General features: G+C 45.2%; 1 protein-coding gene across 4 annotated transcripts in view; it reads left to right on the top strand.

The window, feature by feature from the left end:
• Snap47 (synaptosome associated protein 47) overlaps positions 1–19,327 on the top strand; it is a 45,944-nt gene that overhangs the window by 7,793 nt on the left and 18,824 nt on the right. For all 4 annotated transcript variants that reach the window (XM_004657448.2, XM_045152963.1, XM_045152965.1 and 1 more), the window contains exons 2-3: positions 9,306–9,850; positions 13,858–14,348. In XM_004657448.2, coding sequence (XP_004657505.2) covers positions 9,351–9,850; positions 13,858–14,348 — 991 coding nt within the window. In that variant the 5' untranslated portion in view covers positions 9,306–9,350. The remainder of the gene's footprint in view (positions 1–9,305; positions 9,851–13,857; positions 14,349–19,327) is intronic.

Below are 19,327 nucleotides of genomic sequence, written 5' to 3'. Positions count from 1 at the left end.
TGCCATATCATTTGTTATTTGAGTTCACCCCTGATCAGATGGTGAAAGCTAAGGCCCAGTGGCAAGTTTTAGGTGTGTTGATGATATCCTACATGTGACAAGAGAGACAGATTTAAGATAATGGTAAGCTTCTCATGTCTTTAATGAATGGTGGGACTGCCATGCCTCTGTGGTCTGTTCAGCTTGTTTTGTAGAGTACTTGACAAAGGCTGCCATCAGTAGGACTCCAAGCAACAGGAGACCCCAGCCTTCAGGATGGACCTCAGCCATGTCCCCAGTGTTCTATCAGAACAAACAATTGTGAATCATGAGTGCCCCTCACAAAGCAGTTGCTGAGCTATAACCTTGAATAGAGTATGATCTTTATCCTCCTAGAGCTTTCGTTCAACACATGAGATGTATCACACGTTCTTTTACCAGTCAGCTTGATGTCCTACCCAGATAGAGGCTATGAGTAGATCAGCAGAAGCCCTTCTATTATTGGTAATTCCTGGCCTTGAGTGCCCAAGGCCTAGGGACTGGACTCTGGGACAGCCCAACATGCTTATAAGCATCACCTAGTGCTGGGGAACTGCTATTCCAGGTTTTAGAAACCAAGGACTTGTGGCTCTACCCACTCGAATTGGAGGCTTACTGCTCTGGATTTTAACTACCAACGGGCCCTGTACTTGGCAGCCATTGTATTCTTCAGCTTTCAGCAGTGGGTAGCAACTTGTGGTGTGATAGCTGTCAGATATTAGGACCCTCAGCTCTGACAGCAGCTAGTTCCTACAGATCTCGGGCATCAAGTGGCTGCTGTTATGATTCTCAGTCCTAGGGTGTTGGAATCCTAAGCTCCAAAAGTTGGACAATTCCCTGGGATTTTCCCTGGCGACAAGGTCGATAGCTTACTGTCTCCGCCTTCCTTGTCACATCTGTGCCTCTGTTCCTACTCCAGTTACTTCTGGAACTTGGCTGCCTTCTTGTTACTGCTGCTGCCACCTTTGACACAGCTACCACTTCACGGCCTCTCCTTGTTAACCAACTCAACCCACTTTGCTAATGAGAAAGACAAAAAGCAGGCAAGAAAAGGCCACGAATATACTGCCTATCACTGGGCCTGTGGCTGAAACATGTTGATACTGGGGCCAGCGACAGAAGAAGTTTCCCAGCCGGCTTGAAAAGTGAACTGAACAGCCTGCTTATGTAGCCAGAAGAGTGATTATGGCAAGTGTACTTGTACTAAATACAGGTCTTCTGATGGGCCACCAAGGGACATGTGCCTCCTGTAGCCTGGGTGAATAGCTGCTAGAGCTTTGGGTGGCAAAAATGTAGTGCAAGCTGTTTGAAACTGTTGTGTCTGTGATCATTACTATGATCGTTGTGCCATTGCTATGATCATTGTGCTGTTTGGAGCCAGAGTTGTACTGTGGCAGCTAGCAGCTGTGGTTGCAGTACAGTTTCTTCAAGGCATCTGTGGAATGGTCAACATCTGCTAAGGGTTTATACATATAGGTGTTAGTACTTTGGTGTGTTCCATCTATACCTAACTTATTGAGTGCTTGTATCATGTAGGAATATTGCATCTTTCTAAATGATCCTGTGCTTTTTGTTCTTTACTCTTCTGTGTGATGTAATTGGATTTGCAAATACAAGACCATTCTTACATCTCTGGGCTTATTGGATGTGGCTTGCTCACGTGTTTGTTTGCTTAGTTGTTGTTTGAACAAGTTCTCTTTCTGTAGCCCTGGCTCCTCTGGTACCCATATTTTCTTGCCTCAAGTTCCCAAGTTTCAGGATTGGCAAGTGTGTGCCTGGCCTCCTCTGTATTGTATTTTGTTTTGAGAATTTTTGTATTTATGGTCACCAGGGATATAGGTGTGCCATTTTTTGGTTGTTGCCATATCTTTGTGTGGTTTTGGTATCAAAGTGATTCTTTGCATCATAGAATCCCTTCCTTTTCAATTTTCTTTTTTTTCCTTTCTTTCTTTTCTTTTCTTTTTTTTTGGTTTTTGAGGTAAGGTCTCACTCTACCTCAGGCTGACCTGGAATTCACTATGTAGTCTCAGGGTGGCCTTGAACTCACGGTGATCCTCTCACCTTAGCCTCCCAAGTGCCAGGATTAAAGGCATGTGCTCCCATGTCAGCTCCTTTTCAATTTTTATTAATGCTTAAGAATTGGAAATTAGGGGCTGGAGAGATGGTTTAGTAGTTAAGGTGCTTGCCTACATAGCCAAAGGACCCAGGTTTGATTCCTCAGGACCAACATAAGCCAGATGCACAAGGTGGTACATGCATCTGGAGTTCATTTGCAGTGGGTAGAGGCCCTGGTGCACCCATTCTCTTTTCTTTCTATCTGCGTCTCTCTCTCTCAAATAAATAAATGTGAAAACAAATTTTAAAAACGAATCGGTAATTAGTTCTTCACTGCTTTGTGAAATTTCCTATCAGGTCTTAGGCCTTTTATTTATGAGAGACATTTAGCTTCTGTTTTAATGATGTTATATATTGATATGATTATAATTTATTTTTCTTCTAGATTCAGTCTTGGTAGGTTGTATATGTCTAGGAATTTGTCCATTTGTTTTATGTTTTCTAATGCGTTAGTATGTAATTGTTATAGCCATTTTGTATCCTTTATGTTTCGTGGTACCAGTTGTAATGACTCCTTTTTATTTCAATTTTATTTATCTTATAGGTTAGTCTAGCTAAAGATTTGTTAATTTTCTTTAATCTATTCAGAAAACCAACTGTTTCATTAATACATAAAATTTGGATTTCAGATATTTCTACTCTTTATCATTTTGGATTTGCTTTGTTCTTTGCTGAGACTACAAGGTACATTGTTAGATCATTTGAAGCCTGTCTTGATTATGTATTTATTTTTGCAAATGTCCCTCTTAGTACTGCTTTTTCTGTATTCCAAAATTTTAAGGTATTTTATTTTCACCTTTATTTCAAAACCTTTTTAGTCTCCTTTTTAACTTTTTAGAGTTACTTTTGGTTATTTGGGAGCATGTTGTTCAATGTCCATGTACTTGCCTATTTTACACTGTTCTTATGTGCTTCTAGTTTTTTCCATTGTGTTTTGAAAAGAAGATGTATAATATTTTTAATTTTTGAGACTTTTGTGGTCTTTCATAGGATCTATTCTGAACTGTTCTGCATTATTATGAGAAAAGTGTATGTTCTGCAGCTGTTGGATAGATGTGTTATAAATGTCTGTTAGGTCTGTTTGCTTTAAAGTGTGGTTCAACTCACATTTCTTGATTTTCAGTCTGGATTATCTGCCCATTGTTGAAAGTGGAGTGTTGATGTCCTCAACTGTTAATGTACCTTGAATCTAGCTCTCCTTTTAGATTTGTAGTATTTGCTTTATTTATTTTGGTCATCCAGTGTTAATAGTAGTTACATCTTCCTGTTGAATTTATCTTTTGTTTAATTTTTTTGTTTACTTTTATTTATTTATTTGAGAGTGACAGAGAGATAAGGAGGCAGAGAGAGAGAGAGAGGGAGAATGGGCGCGCAAGGGCTTCTAGCCACTGCAAACGAACTCCAGATGCCTGAGCCCCCTTTTGCATCTGGCTAACGTGGGTCCTAGGGAATCGAGCCTCGAACTGGGGCCCTTATGCTTCACAGGCAAGCGCTTAACCGCTAAGCCATCTCTCCAGCCCTGAATTTATCTTTTTATCAATATATAATGACCTTTGTTTTTAAGATTTTTATGTTATTTTACTTCTGTTTTATTTGCTACAAGTATAGCTATTTCTGATCCTATGTGTTTCCATTTATTTCACATTTCTTTTTTTTTTTAATTTTTAAATTTTTATTAACATTTTCCATGATTATAAAAAAATATCCCATGGTAATTCCCTCCCTCCCCCTGACACTTTCCCCTTTGAAATTCCATTCTCAATCATATTAACTCCCCATCTCAATATACTTACAATATGTAAGTACTCAATGTACTTACATATATACAATATCAACCTATTAAGTACCCTCCTCCCTTCCTTTCTCTTCCTTTTATGTCTCCTTTTTAACTTACTGGCCTCTGCTACTAAGTATTTTCCTTCTCACACAGAAGCCCAATCATCTGTAGCTAGGATCCACATATGAGAGAGAACATGTGTCGCTTGGCTTTCTGGGTCTGGGTTACTTACTTAATATAATCCTTTCCAAATCCATCCATTTTTCTGCAAATTTCATAACTTCATTTTTCTTTACCGTTGAGTAGAACTCCATTGTATAAATGTGCCACATCTTCATTATCCACTCATCAGTTGAGGGACATCTAGGCTGTTTCCATTTCCTAGCTATTATAAATTGAGCAGCAATAAACATGGTTGAGCACGTACTTCTAAGGAAATGAGATGAGTCCTTTGGATATATGCCTAGGAGTGCTATAGCTGGGTCATATGGTAGATCAATCTTTAGCTGTTTTAGGAACCTCCACACTGTTTTCCACAATGGCTGGACCAGATTGCATTCCCACCAGCAGTGTAGAAGGGTTCCTGTTTTTCCACATCCCCGCCAACATTTATGATCATTTGTTTTCATGATGGTGGCCAATCTGACAGGAGTGAGATGGAATCTCAATCACATTTCTTTTTTAAATGCTTCCCTTTTCAGTCTCTACCTTTATTAATAGTTAGTTTCTTGTATACAACATATGTTTGTGTGGTTTTTTTTTTTCTGAGTTAGGGTCTCACTCTAGCCCAAGCTGACCTGGAACTCACTCTGTGGTCTCAGGCTGGCCTCAAACACTCACAGCCATCCTCCTAAGTGCTGAGACTAATGACATGCACCACCATGCCTGGCTATACTTGTGGTTTTTGTTGTTGATGCTTTTTTTTTGGGGGGGGGGTTCCGAGGTAGGGTCTCACTATAGCTCATGCTGACCTGGAATTCACTATGCAGTCTCAGGGTGGCCTCGAACTCACAGCAGTCCTCCTACCTCTGCCTTCCAAGTGCTGGGCTTAAAGGTGTACAACACCATGACTGGCTTATAGTTGTATTTTTTTTAAATTAATTCATTTAGCCCTTCTGTCTTTCAATTGGTGATTTGAGTCCATTTATGTTCAAGGTCATTATTGATAGCTATAAAATTCTTCCTGCCTTTCTGTTTCTGCTTTTTCATTGTTTCTTTCTACTCTTTGTTCCATTCCAAGCCATTATTATGGCTTAGCAGTTTTCTGTCATGCTCATACTTGATCCTCTTTTCTTTCTCTTCTGTGAATAGTTCTGCTTGTAGACTTGGGATTTCAGGTATGTATGTCCTTAGGCCCTGTAGAGTAATTTGACCATGGCCTGGAGCTTATGATGGTGGTAGTCCCATCCAGAGGGTTCTGCTTTTAGGTCCTGTGGAGCAAGTATAGGTAAATGCCAGGGATGTGGCACTGTTGACTATGACCCTGGAGTTACAGGAATGGATAGGACCTTCTCCAGGTACCACTGGACAAACATGGGTGTGGGACTGGTCAGGTCACCACATTCTTAGCACCATGGGCCATAGATACGACCTTCCTCAGGGACAAGGTCTCATGGACAAGCACACGTGATGACAGAACTTTTAGCACTAGTAGCTGTGATCTCAAAAACATGGACTATAGGGAGGCCTTCTCCATCACCCATGGGTGAGTGCAAGTAAGGCTGAGGGTGCTGGAGCTGGAGGACACCAAGAGGCCTCTTCTTGGTGCTGTGAGGCACACACAGCCTCAAGGCTTCTTCTAGTGGCACCTGGAGCTGGCTGCCAGCCTGTAAGACAGGATAGTATGAAGGACGGGATGGTGTCTAGCAGGAGCTGTTATAGCAGATTGAGTCCTCAAGGCTCAGGACTGTCAATGTGTGGTCACTCTTTGGAGGAAGACAGTCACTTATAGTGCCCAGCTGAGTCGCTAAGCTGGATATGAGGCCTGTGAGGGCCGGGCAGCGGGTTCCTCCCTTAGTGCTGCAGGTCTGCTACGCTCCTGTACTTTTGGAGTCCCCAGCTGGGGCGCAGCAGTTGGTGTGGCAGTACGTGTTGTCCTGTCTCTGGGCTGCAGACAATCCCAGTCCTGTCACTTCCTTGCTGACTTCCAGGTGCTAAGCCTCTCTCCCACAGCTCACTCCTTCTTGCTGCCCTGAGGTTCGTCTCCACTGCCGCATTGCTCAGCCCAAGGCGTTGCGCTGTCAGATGTTGCTTCCTGGCCTGGTGACCTGTTCCGGCACAGGTGGTCATGGCGGCAGTAGGTGTAGTGGCAGTGGGTTGATAGAGCCCTTGGGCTTTCTGGACCTACTGCTGGTCACTGGTTGCAGAGCTCCTTACTGTCAAGAAGGAGTACTAAGCATTCAGAGTTACCACCCTCACAGCTATAGACTCACCTAACACTGTGTGAAATGTATAACTTAAGTGGGCATAGCCGCCCAACTTGCCAGCTGAACCACACCGGGGGGGGGCATGGAGGGGCAGCGGGCGCTGCAGTCTGTGCCACAGCCTCATTTTGAGGCGTCTGTGTGCTGGTCTAACTTGAATGGCTGTGTATAGTGTCTAATACAGTGGTAACTAGCTCAAGGACCGGCTCTTTTGAGGGTGGATCAGGGAGAGAATTAATGGTTCCACCCACGCCTGTTGAGCCAGGGCCTTGTCAGTGCCGCCTGTGTGTTCTTACTGCTGTGTCAGTTACTTTCTCATTGCTGGGACAAAATGCATGACCAGAGCACGTGAAGGAAGGAGAGAGTTTAATTTGCCCGTGGTTCCCGAGGAGAGAGTCTGTCATAGTGTCATCAGTATGGCAAGAGCCTTGCATTGCCCTGTGAGCAGGGAGGAGGTTCAGAGAGAACAGCAAGCAGTGCTGGGCTGTAAGCCAGGCCCACCCCAGTGACACGCTTGCAGAAAGTCTCCACGTCCTGAAGGCTCCACAGCCTTCCCAAGCATCTAGGGACCAAGCACATTTGCACTTTAGCTACAGAGCACATTGTACAGTCAAATCACTGCTGTGACATTTGTCTTACTTGGAGGCTTATAGACTTCGGACTGACAGGAGTGTCCCTGTAGACCAGAACTACTTTGTGAAAAGCTCACAGTATTTGAGGAATCATACTAACAATTTGTGCTCCTGCTGGTAGACAGTCATGTCATACTAAAACTATGAGAGAGACATATTGAGAAAGAGAGGGAGAGAGGGAGTGGAAGAGACACTGCATTGCCTTGAACCATCATCTACTTGGCAGAGTTCTTCACTGGGCATTACCAGGCCTGGCTGTCACTAACTCAGTTCCTTAAATTCAGGGCAGGATGTCCTTTCTTGACTTACAGTCCGTAGCTATACCATAAGCACATTGGTCCACATGCTATACCGTAAGCACATTGGTCCACATGTTCTAGAAGGGTTGATGCAAATCTGTCTTCCATGACTTATCATACTGCTTTGATGAATATGATCTTGCACATGGTAGCCAAGCGTGATATCACACACCTGTGATTCTAGTGGGGCGAGGGTGGTGAAGCCAGGAGGAACGTGACTTTGAGGCCAGTCTTAGTTACAAAATGAAATCTTGTTTCCAAAAACAAAGGACTAGGGATGTAGTGCAATAATAGAATGCTTGGCTAGCGTGCACACTCTACAGTTGATAGCTAACACTGAGGGGGAAAAAAAAAGCAAAAGAAGAAAGGGAAGATAGTGTATTTCACTACCTATGTCTATACAAGCTGTTCCTGTATAAATACATACATGTGCACATAACTCTGGAGCTAGGTACCACTCTGAGATTACTGTCCAGGAGGGGAACATGTGTCTATATGACTTTTATATATTAATCAAATACATGAACAGAGATTTCAAAGGGCATCTTTAGGAGGACCTTGTATAAATAGAGAACAGCAGTGGTAGGGACCTCACAGTCATAAGGTTGTATACACAGGAAAGGTCTAAGGCTAAACTGCAGCCTGACCAAAGGAACAAGGCCCAGGGTCTGGGGTGCACAGTGCTAGCTGTCCTCAGATTCTTCCCAGTTGGCACAGGAATAGAGGGTCTCATGGGGAATGAGGGGACAAGCACAGTTCTGGGCTTGGGGGTCTTGGCTCTATTCTTTTTTTAATTTTAATTTTATTTTCACAATTTTTATTAACATTTTCCATGATTATAAAAAATATTCCATGGTAATACCCTCCCTCCTTGCCCCTGTACTTTCCCCTTTGAAATTCCATTCTCTATCATATTACCTCCCCATCTCAATCATTGTACTTACATATATACAATGCCAACCTATTAAGTACCCTCCTCCCTTCCTTTCTCTTCCCTTTAAGTCTCCTTTTTAACTTACTGGCCTCTGCTACTAAGTATTTTCCTTCTCACGCAGAAGCCCAATCATCTGTAGCTAGGATCCACATATGAGGGAGAGCATGTGGTGCTTGGCTTTCTGGGCCTGGGTTACCTCACTTAGTATAATCCTTTCCAGATCCATCCATTTTTCTGCAAATTTTATAGCTTCATTTTTCTTTACCGCTGAGTAGAACTTCATTGTATAAATTTGCCACATCTTCATTATCCACTCATCAGTTGAGGGACATCTAGGCTGGTTCCATTTCTTAGCTATTATAAATTGAGCAACAATAAACATGGTTGAGCATGTACTTCTAAGGAAATGAGATGAGTCCTTAGGATATATTTGGCTCTATTCTTGACCATCTTTTTTTTATTTTTTATTTATTTATTTTTTTAAATATTTTTTTGTTCATTTTTTATTTATTTATTTGAGAGCGACAGACACAGGGAGAAAGACAGATAGAGGGAGAGAGATAGAATGGGCGCGCCAGGACTTCCAGCCACTGCAAACGAACTCCAGACGCGTGCGCCCCCTTGTTCATCTGGCTAACGTGGGTCCTGGGGAACCGAGCCTCGAACCGGGGTCCTTAGGCTTCACAGGCAAGCGCTTAACCGCTAAGCCATCTCTCCAGCCCGACCATCTTTTTTTTTTAAAAAATATTTTTATTTATTTATTTATTTGACAGAGAAAGGGGGAGAGAGAGAGATAATGGGGGCGCCAGGGCCTTCAGCCACTGCAAATGAACTCCACACACATGTGCCCCCTTGTGCATTCTGGCTCACATAGGTCCTGAGGAATCAAACCTGGGTCCTTTAGCTTTGCAGGCAAGCGCCTTAACCACTAAGCCATCCCTCCACCCCTTTTGACCATCTTTAGCCTGTCCTCACCTCTTTCACCTGCCATGTAGGGGCCCAGAACTTTCCTTAAGGCCACATTCTCCCTTCCCCCTGGTGTCTGTAGTCTAAAGGTGATGGATCCATTTTAGCTTTACCTGTCACTAACCATCTCTTCTTCCTCAGTGACAGACCCTGTTGTCTTGGTGTAGCGCAGCCCCCTGAGAACAGATGAGCAGCGATGTCTGTGTCCACGCCTGGCCTTGCTCCTACTACTTGGACCTTGAGAAACGATGGGTCTCTGGGAAGCTGTCCCTGTTGCCTCACTCACTGAAGTTTATTGCAGATAGAACTGGAGAGGTCCTTGTCGGTGTGCCCCTCTCCAGTGTCACTGAGATCAGAAAGGAGTCTTCTCACTTTATCTTCAGTGCCATCACAGTCCTGGAGAAGGGCCATGCCAAGCACTGGTTCAGCTCACTGCAGCCCAGTCGCAACGTTGTCTTCAACATCATCGAGCACTTCTGGAGGGAGCTGCTGTTGTCCCAACCAGGCTCTGCTGCCAACGTGACCTCCTCCCCCATGACCAAGGGACAGGAACTGACTGGACTGATGGCCAGTTCCCAGAGGCGCATGGAAGATACGGCCAAGGTCCTTCACCACCAGGGCAAGCAGCTGGACAGCGTCATGAAGGACCTGGAGAAGATAGAGTCGGACCTAGATGTGGCTGACAGGTGGGTGAGCCCTGAGGTCTCTTCTACCTCACCTGAAAGGCCAGAGTGTCCTCTCCACAATCCCATATTAGCACACTCCTGGCCCCAGAAGCAGGGCTGTGCACTTCTTGTGTGCACTGTGCGGGGAGGGCCACTTGAATGGATAAAATCACCCTGTGGCCACCTCTGGATTGGTGTGTGTCCCCATGTGACGAGCTCATGAGTGAAGCAGCCTGTCCTGTCAGTGTGCCTGGCTCCGATTTGGTGATCAAACCATGCCCCCCTCCAATCAGGTCAAAACATGCAACCTGTGCCCCTCTTGGTTATGATCTGTTTTGATGGGGGCAAATGGGTTTGGTGGGAGTTTTTGGTATTTTCAAATACAATTTGTGACAGACCCTCATTAAGCTTACTGAGTCTGGCCCTCAGAATGGGAGCTATTCTTGTATTATTCTTTTGGTAATGTGGTGTATGCAGAGCTTCCACTTTTTGTGTATCTGTCATCTTTTGCTGATTTTGTTACCTATTTTCTCTTCATTTTGCTGCTGCATGCTTTTGTTTTTATTCTCCTTTATATGTCTTCCTTCTATTTCAGTTATAGTTTAATCTTCAAGAATTATTTTTGTTCTACAGATGTTGTTTGAATCATGTCCTGATATTGCTTCCTCTCATCTCTTAGTGTAGTTTCAGTTGCCTTTTTTTGCTTTGTGTTGACTGAATTTTTAAAAATATTATTTATTTGCAAGGGGACAGTTCAGGAGCATGCCAGGACCACTTATTGCTGCGTACACACTCCAGATGCATGCACCACTTTGTGTATCTGGCTTTTCATGGGTGCTTGGGAATTGAACCTGGGCCATCAGGTTTTGCAAACAAGTGCCTTTAACTACTGAGACATCTCCCCAGCCTGGATGATTTTTTTAGTTGGCTCTCTGTCTGGATTTCTTTTTTTTTAAGTTTTTTAAAATATATTTTTAATATTTATTTATTTGACAGAGAAAAAGGGAGAAAGAGAGAGAGAGAGAGAGAGAATGGGCAAGCAGGGCCTCCCGCCACTGCAGACGAACTCCAGACATGGCTGACATGGGTCCTGGGGAATCAAACCTGGGTCCTTGGCTTTGCAGGCAAATACCTTAATTGCTAAGCCATCCCTCTGGCCCTCTGTCTGGATTTCTTTGTTCTATGTTTTCATCCTCAAGGAGTGAATGTCAGTCAATTTATATGGCACAAGCTTCACAGTTGCAACTTTTTTCTAAAACTACTCATATTCTTCCTGCCCCTGTTTCAGGGGTTGGGTATTTCAAGTGTGCATTTTATGTAAGTTGTCAGGTTTATTGGCACTGAGAATATCATCCACAAGACGTTCAATGTATATATATATAGTAATAGCCCACTTTTCCATTCCTAGTATCTAATTTGCATTTTCTCTAACTTTTTTTTGGGGGGGGTCCAAGGTAGGGTCTCACTCTAGCCCAGACTGACCTGCAATTCACTATGTAGTCTCACGGTGGCCTCGAACTCATGGTGATCCTCTTAGCTCTGCCTCCCAAGTGCCTTGCCTTGACCATTTCTTATTAGTAATTTATTGACTTTTAAAGAGCTGACTTGATTTTACTAATTTTTATTTTCAATTTTATTGATTTATGCATTTGGTTTGCTTCAAAGAACTGACTTGATTTTACTAATGGTTCATTTTTGTTTTCAATGTTACTGGTTTTTGCATTTTTTTCTACATTCTTTGATTATTATTTGATCTTGATTTAAAAACTTTAAATTTTACTTTTATTTTTGTTTATTTGAGGGAAAATGGGCATGTCAGGGCCTCCAGCCACTGCAAATGAACTCCAGATGCATGTGCACCTTGTTCATTTGGCTTACATGGATCCTAGAGACTCGAACCTGAGTCCTTTTGCTTTGTAGGCAAGTGCCTTAACCACTAAGCAATCTTTCCAGCCCCTTAAAACTTTTTTAAATAGTTTAGATCACTGATTTTTAACCTTTCTTTTTTTTTTTGTTTTTTTAAATTTTTTATTTATTTATTTGAGAGCAACAGACACAGAGAGAAAGACAGATAGAGGGAGAGAGAGAGAGAATGGGCGCACCAGGGCTTCCAGCCTCTGCAAACGAACTCCAGACGCGTGCGCCCCCTTGTGCATCTGGCTAATGTGGGACCTGGGGAACCGAGCCTCAAACCAGGGTCCTTAGGCTTCACAGGCAAGCGCTTAACCGCTAAGCCATCTCTCCAGCCCTGATTTTTAACCTTTCTAAGAAGTTTTCATATACATATGTGGAAATGTATATTTTTTTCTAATAGCTGCTCTGTTTGTTTCTTGTGTATATTATAATTGTCATTCGCTTAAAATATTTTCTCGTGTTTAATAATTATCAGTCAGGATGAGCTGGTTTAATAGTGTTCAGAATGTCCACAGTCTTAGTAAACTTTTTGTTTACTTGTTCTATTATCAGTCATTGAAAGTAATATGTTAAAATCTCTACTTATAATTACTTGTTTGTCCTTAGTTCTGTCAACTTTTTGTTTAATAAGTTTTGAAGTTCTCTTATTTCATACATATATGTTTAGTATTGTCTTTCTATTAGATTGGTTCTCTTATTTTTAAAAATATTTTTCTGAGAGATAGAGAAAGTGGGGGAAAGAGAGAATGGGTGTATCAGGGCCTCTAGCCACTGCAAATTAACTCCAGATGCATGTGCCACCTTATGCATCTGGCTTACTTGGGTCCTGGGGAATTGAACCTGGGTTCTTTGGCTTTGCAAGCAAGTGCCTTAATCATCTAGACATTTCTCCAGCCCTAGACTAGTTCTCTTGTTATCATACAGTGCTCTGGTAAGACTCTTAGCTGTATATGTATAATGTACGTATTTCTAATCTTTTCCTTTCAGTGTATCTGTGCTTTTATATTTTACAGTGTCTTTGGTGAACAAGATATACCGGAATCTTGTTTTTTCTTCCAAGATGTCCATATTTATTTTAATTTAGTCCATTTACATTTAGTGTGGGTACTTGTAAGTTCAGCTTAATTCTGCCATGCACTTTTTCCTGTCTGTTTTATTTAATTTTTGCTTTTCCTTTCCTCCCACCATTTGTCTCTCTTCTGTTGACTCTTCAGATTTTATTTCTTGGTGTTTGTCATTCTCTCCAGTCTGATGAGCACTGGCTATACTAGAACTTAATTACATCTGAGCCTAGCATGTGTGAGGGCTAGGAAGATGCCATTTGCAAAGCCTGAGGCCCAGGCTCAATTTCCAAGTCACCCATATAAACCAGATGAAAATAGTGGTACAAGCATCTCGTGTTTGTTGCTTTGCAATGGCAAGTGGTTCCAGCACACCCATACACACACATACACACACACACATGTGTGTGCATCTGTGCAAATGAATAAAAATTTAGGGCTGGAGAGATGGCTCAGTGGTTAAAATGCTTGCCTGCAAAGCCTAATGATCCAATTTAGATTTCCCAGTACCCATTAAAGCCAGAGTTAGTTTGCAGTGACTGGAGGCCCTGCCACACCCGCTCTTTCTCTCTGTCTCTCGTTTATCTCTCTCTGCTTGCAAATAAATAAAGTATTTTTTAAAAATTTGAACAAAGAAGTCCATTCTTCACTTTCATTGGCTCTGTTTTTAGTGCCCAGGAGCAACATGCGCCTCCTGCTGTTTTGGGTAGGGACATTTCCACACTGCAGCAAGTTATGGCAGACAGTTTTGTAGAGACTGAGGTCAGGATGGATTTTGAGTTAAGACTCCGCAGGCCAAGGCAGTGGAGAGCAATGAGTCAGACACACATGTTCACTGTGTCTTTACTTCTGGTTAGCTGGATGCTTCCAGCTCACTGTACTGAGCTGCAGGTTCCTTTCTTGCTCTTCCTGGTCCATGAGTGCTTAGTGGGGAAGACTTAACTGTAAAATGATAACGGGCCTTACAAAGATTCAAGCAGTCTTCTGAAGATCCAGAGTATCTATCTTTAAGATCACCTGATGCAGGCTTCTGTGTTTTCTTTGCTCTTTTAGGTTGCTGACAGAACTGGAGACCCCCTCTTGGTGGCCCTTCAGCTCCAAGCTTTGGAAGACCCCCACAAAATCAAAGCCCAGGGAAGGTGCCTCCGGAGCTGGCTGTGAGCCTTTTGGGAAGGAAGGGGTCATCATCAAAATCCCTGCTATTATTTCCCAGAGAACAGAGTCTCATACCAAGCCAGGAAAGCTCATTGTCCTGGTTTCTGGTTTGGAAATCCAGGACTCCAATTCTCTGCTCCTGCACAGGTTTGAGAGGGAAGACGTAGATGACATTAAGGTCCACTCACCTTATGAAGTCAGCATACGCCAGCGGTTCATTGGGAAGCCAGATGTGACCTATCGAGTGATATCTGCCAAGATGCCAGAGGTCATTCCCATTTTAGAAGTGCAGTTCAGCAAGAAGGTGGAGCTATTAGAAGATGCCTTAGTACTTAGAGGCAGGGGCACATCTTCACCTGCTGAGAGGAGTTGTTCTATCTGGCATGCAGGTGAGTGGCCAGCAGGGCCGAGCAGCATGTGCCCCACTTCCACAATTAGAGATGGGCCTTCAGCGCATGCATCACTCAGTGCTGCCAGCTCCCGGCTCCAAGCAGCCATTGCAAACCACCATGCTCAGTCTTGATACCTGAACCTCAGGTTGCAGCTTGAATTGAGTCCTTGAGAGATGCATGGGCTTCAGATCTGTGCCATCGTCGGGGTCTTGAGTGTCTCTACACAGGCCCTTAGGATGGTGCTGTTGGGGGATGAAGGAACATTTAAAAGGTAGGGCCCAAAAGGGAGGTCATTAAGTCATTGGAGAAGGGGATTCTAAGACCATAGTTCCTTCCTGGCTCTCTTTTCCTTCCTTCATTCTTCACTAAGGAGAGCAGGGTTTGTTTTTGTTTTTTGAGGTAGGGTCTCACTTTAGCCCAGGCCAACCTGGAATTCACTATGTAGTCTCAGGGTGGCTTTGAACTCACAGTGATCCTCCTACCTATGCCTCCTGAGTGCTGGGATTAAAGGAAGAAGAGCAGTTTTGATCTCCGCCTTACCACAGGCTCCAACAGTGAACTCACCTGGCCTGTGACTGGGGACTTCAGAACCATGAGCCAGGGTGAGTTTTTCCTCTGTAGAAGTACACATATTCCATTATAGTAATGGAAAGCTAATATGGTTAGGGTATTATCAGCCCATTTCGTGTTGCTGTAATAAAATGCCAGAGACTGGGTACTTTACAAGTAAACAAGGGGTACTTAGCTATCATTCTGGAAGCTTAAATGCAGAGTTGGCCAGTGCCATGTGTGTGGCCTCTGGTGAGGACCTCATGGTGGCTGGCATGGTGGCAAGAGCACACGCAAGGTCATGGGCACAGCAGAAAGCTTTGCAGCTAGATCCCTCAAAGTGACTGTGATCCCGTAATCCTTCCTGAGAGTAGTAACCTAAGAACCTCCTGTTAGTTCCCACCCCTTGAAGGTCCCACCTCACACCCCAACGTCATCACACTAGGGCCCATCTCCCAGCACATGAACTGTGGGGAAACGCTGAGAGCACGTGTTAACAGCAAAGGCTTGTGAGTCTTTCAGAGTAAGTGGAAGCTTCAGGCCCACCGTCCTTGCCTCTCCTCAGGCCGCTTCAAGAAGCGCCAATCCCAGAGCTGCCCTGGTGCCTCTCCCCCTCGTACCTCCAGCCCATCGTATCCCTTGGCATTGAGTCTGGTTCTTTCCAGCCACCCAGCTGTGTATTTGGGGGTCTGCATTCTTGAGACCCTGTTGGCACAGTGCCAACATGCAGTACAGTAGGCTGTGCTCAGCAGAACCTCCCACCGAGGGCCAGGAGGTGGAGGTACACGTGCCTCGTGCATCTGGCATGGTGCTGGTACTTGTGGATTCTGATGAGGGCAGGGCTTTCAGAGAGAAAGTGGACACAGGTGTGACCAGCATGGAGCAGGAGGGTGTGCACTGTGGGGAAGACAAGTGTCATGTTGCTGCTCTCCCACCCGAGTGTCCAGTGAGGTACACGGAGAAGCAGGAAATGTGGGTTGCTGCTGGTGGAAGGAGGACTGAGGAGGCGGTGTAAGCAGGCATGTATGACTGTAGGGAGGAGGTGTGTGACGTCCTGGAGAGATGGCGGGTGTCCAGTGGAAGGAGAACTGAAGGAGGAGATGACATGTGTGTTTGTGGCTTTAGGGAGGAGGTGTGTGACGTCCTGGGGAGGTGGCAGCCATCCAAGTATGGCCCATGACTGCAGGAAGGTAACATCCTGGAGAGGTGTTTGCAAGGTTTTCATGGATTTATCAGCTAGGTAGACTTTAGAAGTCACGTGTAACAAGAGGCTTGTAGCAAATAGGGGTCCTAGGCTTTGGGTACAGGCTGGCTGTGGTCCACAGGCTGCCCTGCACAGGAGAGCCACAGATGTGCTTCAGGATACCACCCCAGTGCCCAGCTAACGCAGGCTGGCCTCCCTCACTTAAGGTCCCTAATTATGGATGTTGGCCTCAGAGGTGTCTTTGTAACCACTGTCCTAGCAGCAGCATGTTGGGATTCGATTGGGACACTGGAGACCCTTTCCTCTGTGAGGAGGTGTCACACAGACACTTGTATGGATGACTTGAGCACCCGGACCATGATACCTGAGTTATTTTTGTGTCTCCTGGTGGCACTCTCTGGCGAAACTGAGTCTGCACTCAGCAGAAAGTTCCCCCTCATTGCTAATGGATGGCTGTGTCTTGCAGCAGATTTGAGGACCTGGTTGCACATAATGAGCTGTAGTGGAGAAAGAGGCTCCAACTGGATGGGAACTCAGTGATGGTCACTCCCACAGCCTGGTGGGAGGTGGAAACCTTGACTGGGACCCCCAAGCCACAGCCTCTCCTGGAGGCATGCTATGTGCGTGTGGCCACACGGGGGCAGCCTCGCAGCATCACAGGGCCGTGCTGGTGGAAGTTGCACATCACAGGAGAGAGCAATACAGTAAATGTTTCCTCCAGACCCAAGAGGCTGCCAACATCACAGATCTGAGGCCTGGAGAGTGGGAAGATGTTAGTGGTGTCGCCTCAGGGAAGGGCATTTAATCGCTGTTTCTCTGCATAGCATTGTTAAATACCTTCTGAGCTTGGAATAGCTTCAGAATTTCAGGGATGAAGTCTAAAATATTGACACAAGGTGTCTCAGATTGTGGGATATCTGCATGTAGATAGGGAGGTTTCTGGAGAATAAGATCCAAGTCTGAACATGAAACTAGTTCATGTTTTGTGTCCACCTTGCACATATGGCCTGAGGGTTATTGTATACAATATCTTCATTGATTTTATGCAGAACCTGTCACTTGTGACTTGGGGTTGATAGCATTATAGACTCTGTTGCAGTCTCAGCCTAGCCAGGGTCCTATATTGCCCCACCCCACATCTGCTCCACCCCTGCTGTGTCACTGACACCTGAAATTAGGGTGTCTCCTCTTCATGGAGTGAGCGTGTATACAAACTACGCACTGGAGTCCATCTCTCACCTTGCCTTCATCTCCATTGGCCCAGGGTGCCCAGGGCCTGTGGTCTTGGACTCCCTGACTCTTACAGTGCTTCAGACTGTCCCCCCATGCCCTGGAAAGTCCACAGGAGGACTGGTGAGCCTTTCAGGTGCCTCTCCTGGGGTCCATTTTATGTGTTTTAAAGATTTTACTTATTTGTTAGAGAGAATGGACACGCCAGGGCCTCTAGCCACTGCAAACGAATTTCAGATGCATTTGTCACCAATGTGCATCTGGCTTACATGGGACCTGGAGAATCCAACCTGGGTCCTTAAGCTTCAAAGGCCACACCTTCACTGCTAAGCCATCTCTCCAGCTCCTCATGTATTTTAAGCATGGTTAATTTGGGGTGTGGTTTGGGAGGCCCCCATGCAGTAATCCCAGGAAGGAGCCTCAGAACAAGGTCCCTGGGGATGCAGACACCACTGTGTGAATGATGGAGTTTTTGGAAATCGAAAGGTGGGTCCCCAGGGCTGCATAGTGTATGTTGGAGATGTTGGGTGGCGAGCAGCCTGGTTATGGAACATGGCACAGTCCTTCCTACTCGTGCCCTCTGGTGGCCTCCTTGCCCTGTTCTACCATGTACTTTTGTTACCATGGAAATGTAGGCGTAAGTTGGAGTCATGGAGGTCCTGTCTCCTCCCGTTTCCCTTCCTCATGCTGTCCTTCCCACAAGAGTGATTATACATTGTATTTTCTCACCTGTGTGCCAGCCTTCCAACCCTCATGAAACCTGGGGCCTCTGCTGGAAGAGGCACTTCCCAGGCGCAAGTAAGGCGTATGAGCCCAGAGCCAGCAAAGATCAGACCAGGTCGGGCGCAGTGGCCTTTCCTCAGAACTCTGCCTCCTACACAGGGGAGGCCCTTGGGTTTTGGGAGAGGACTCTGCTTGGGGGCCATCTCTCCCTGTTGTCAGCTGACCTCCCTCACGGCTGTCCCTATGCCTCTTTGTTCTTGCACTCTCGTTCCCTTGCTGCTTTTATTAACAGATCATTAATGACTGAAGAGACAGAAACCATCCTGCCCAGAGCCACAGTAATTCTTCTCAGATGTCTGAAAACATAGAGTGACCGAGTCAGCAACCAGCCCTGGAGGTAGTGGAGCCCTGTGGCTTAGCTGGGTCCCAGCTGACCCCACAGATTGTGGAAAACATCCTAATTCCATGTGTCTGTGGGTAATTAGTAATATCCAGTTAGAAAACTCTTGCTTCAGCGTTCTGCCTGTTGAAGTCAAGTCCCAGTTGTTGAAATTCAGTCAGTATCTCTTTCCTATGCTTCAAGAATAGAAGCCACAGTTGGCAGCTCCGGAGATCTGCTTCCTGCGCCTGCACTATAGCTAAGTCTCCCTATGAGAAGCTGTGTGGATCCTGCACAGTGTGAGAATTGTGAAGCTCATGAGAGGCCAGGCTGAGAGGATCACTGTGTCCCAAATACCTGAGCAGGTGTGCACAGGACAAGGTGTCCTCTGGGTCCACAGATGGCCTCTGGGTCTGCACAGGACAGAGGGGCCTCTGGGTCCACAGATGGCCTTCTCACCACTCACCCACCTGGAAGAGCCTTCTTCCCACCAAGACATTGGGCTGGCTCACCCCAAGCCTGTACACTCCAGTCCAGCTGGACTCCTGCTGCTGACCACCATAGAGCAGTGCTGTTCCAGCCAGGGGTTCTCATAAGCCCAAGAGGCCATCAGTGGATCCTGGGGACTGCAGTGGGAGGGGCTTTGCAGATAGCATCCACCATATTAGCACCTTTTAAATATAGGTTGTGAAATCAGTTTGGCTTGTTACAACCAGACTTAAATTTTCATTGTTTATTTGAGAGAAAGAAAAAAAAAAAGGCAGAGAAAGAGAATGGATACACCAGGGCCTCACCCAGTACAAGTGAACTCCAGATGCCTGCACCACTTGATGCATCTGGTTTTATGTGGGTACTGGAGAGTGAACCCGGGTCTTTAGGCTTTGCAGGCAA

This window comes from Jaculus jaculus, chromosome 6 (genome assembly GCF_020740685.1).
Source record: "Jaculus jaculus isolate mJacJac1 chromosome 6, mJacJac1.mat.Y.cur, whole genome shotgun sequence".
Lineage (NCBI taxonomy): Eukaryota > Metazoa > Chordata > Mammalia > Rodentia > Dipodidae > Jaculus > Jaculus jaculus.
This window is presented reverse-complemented; position numbering and strand designations above follow the sequence as displayed.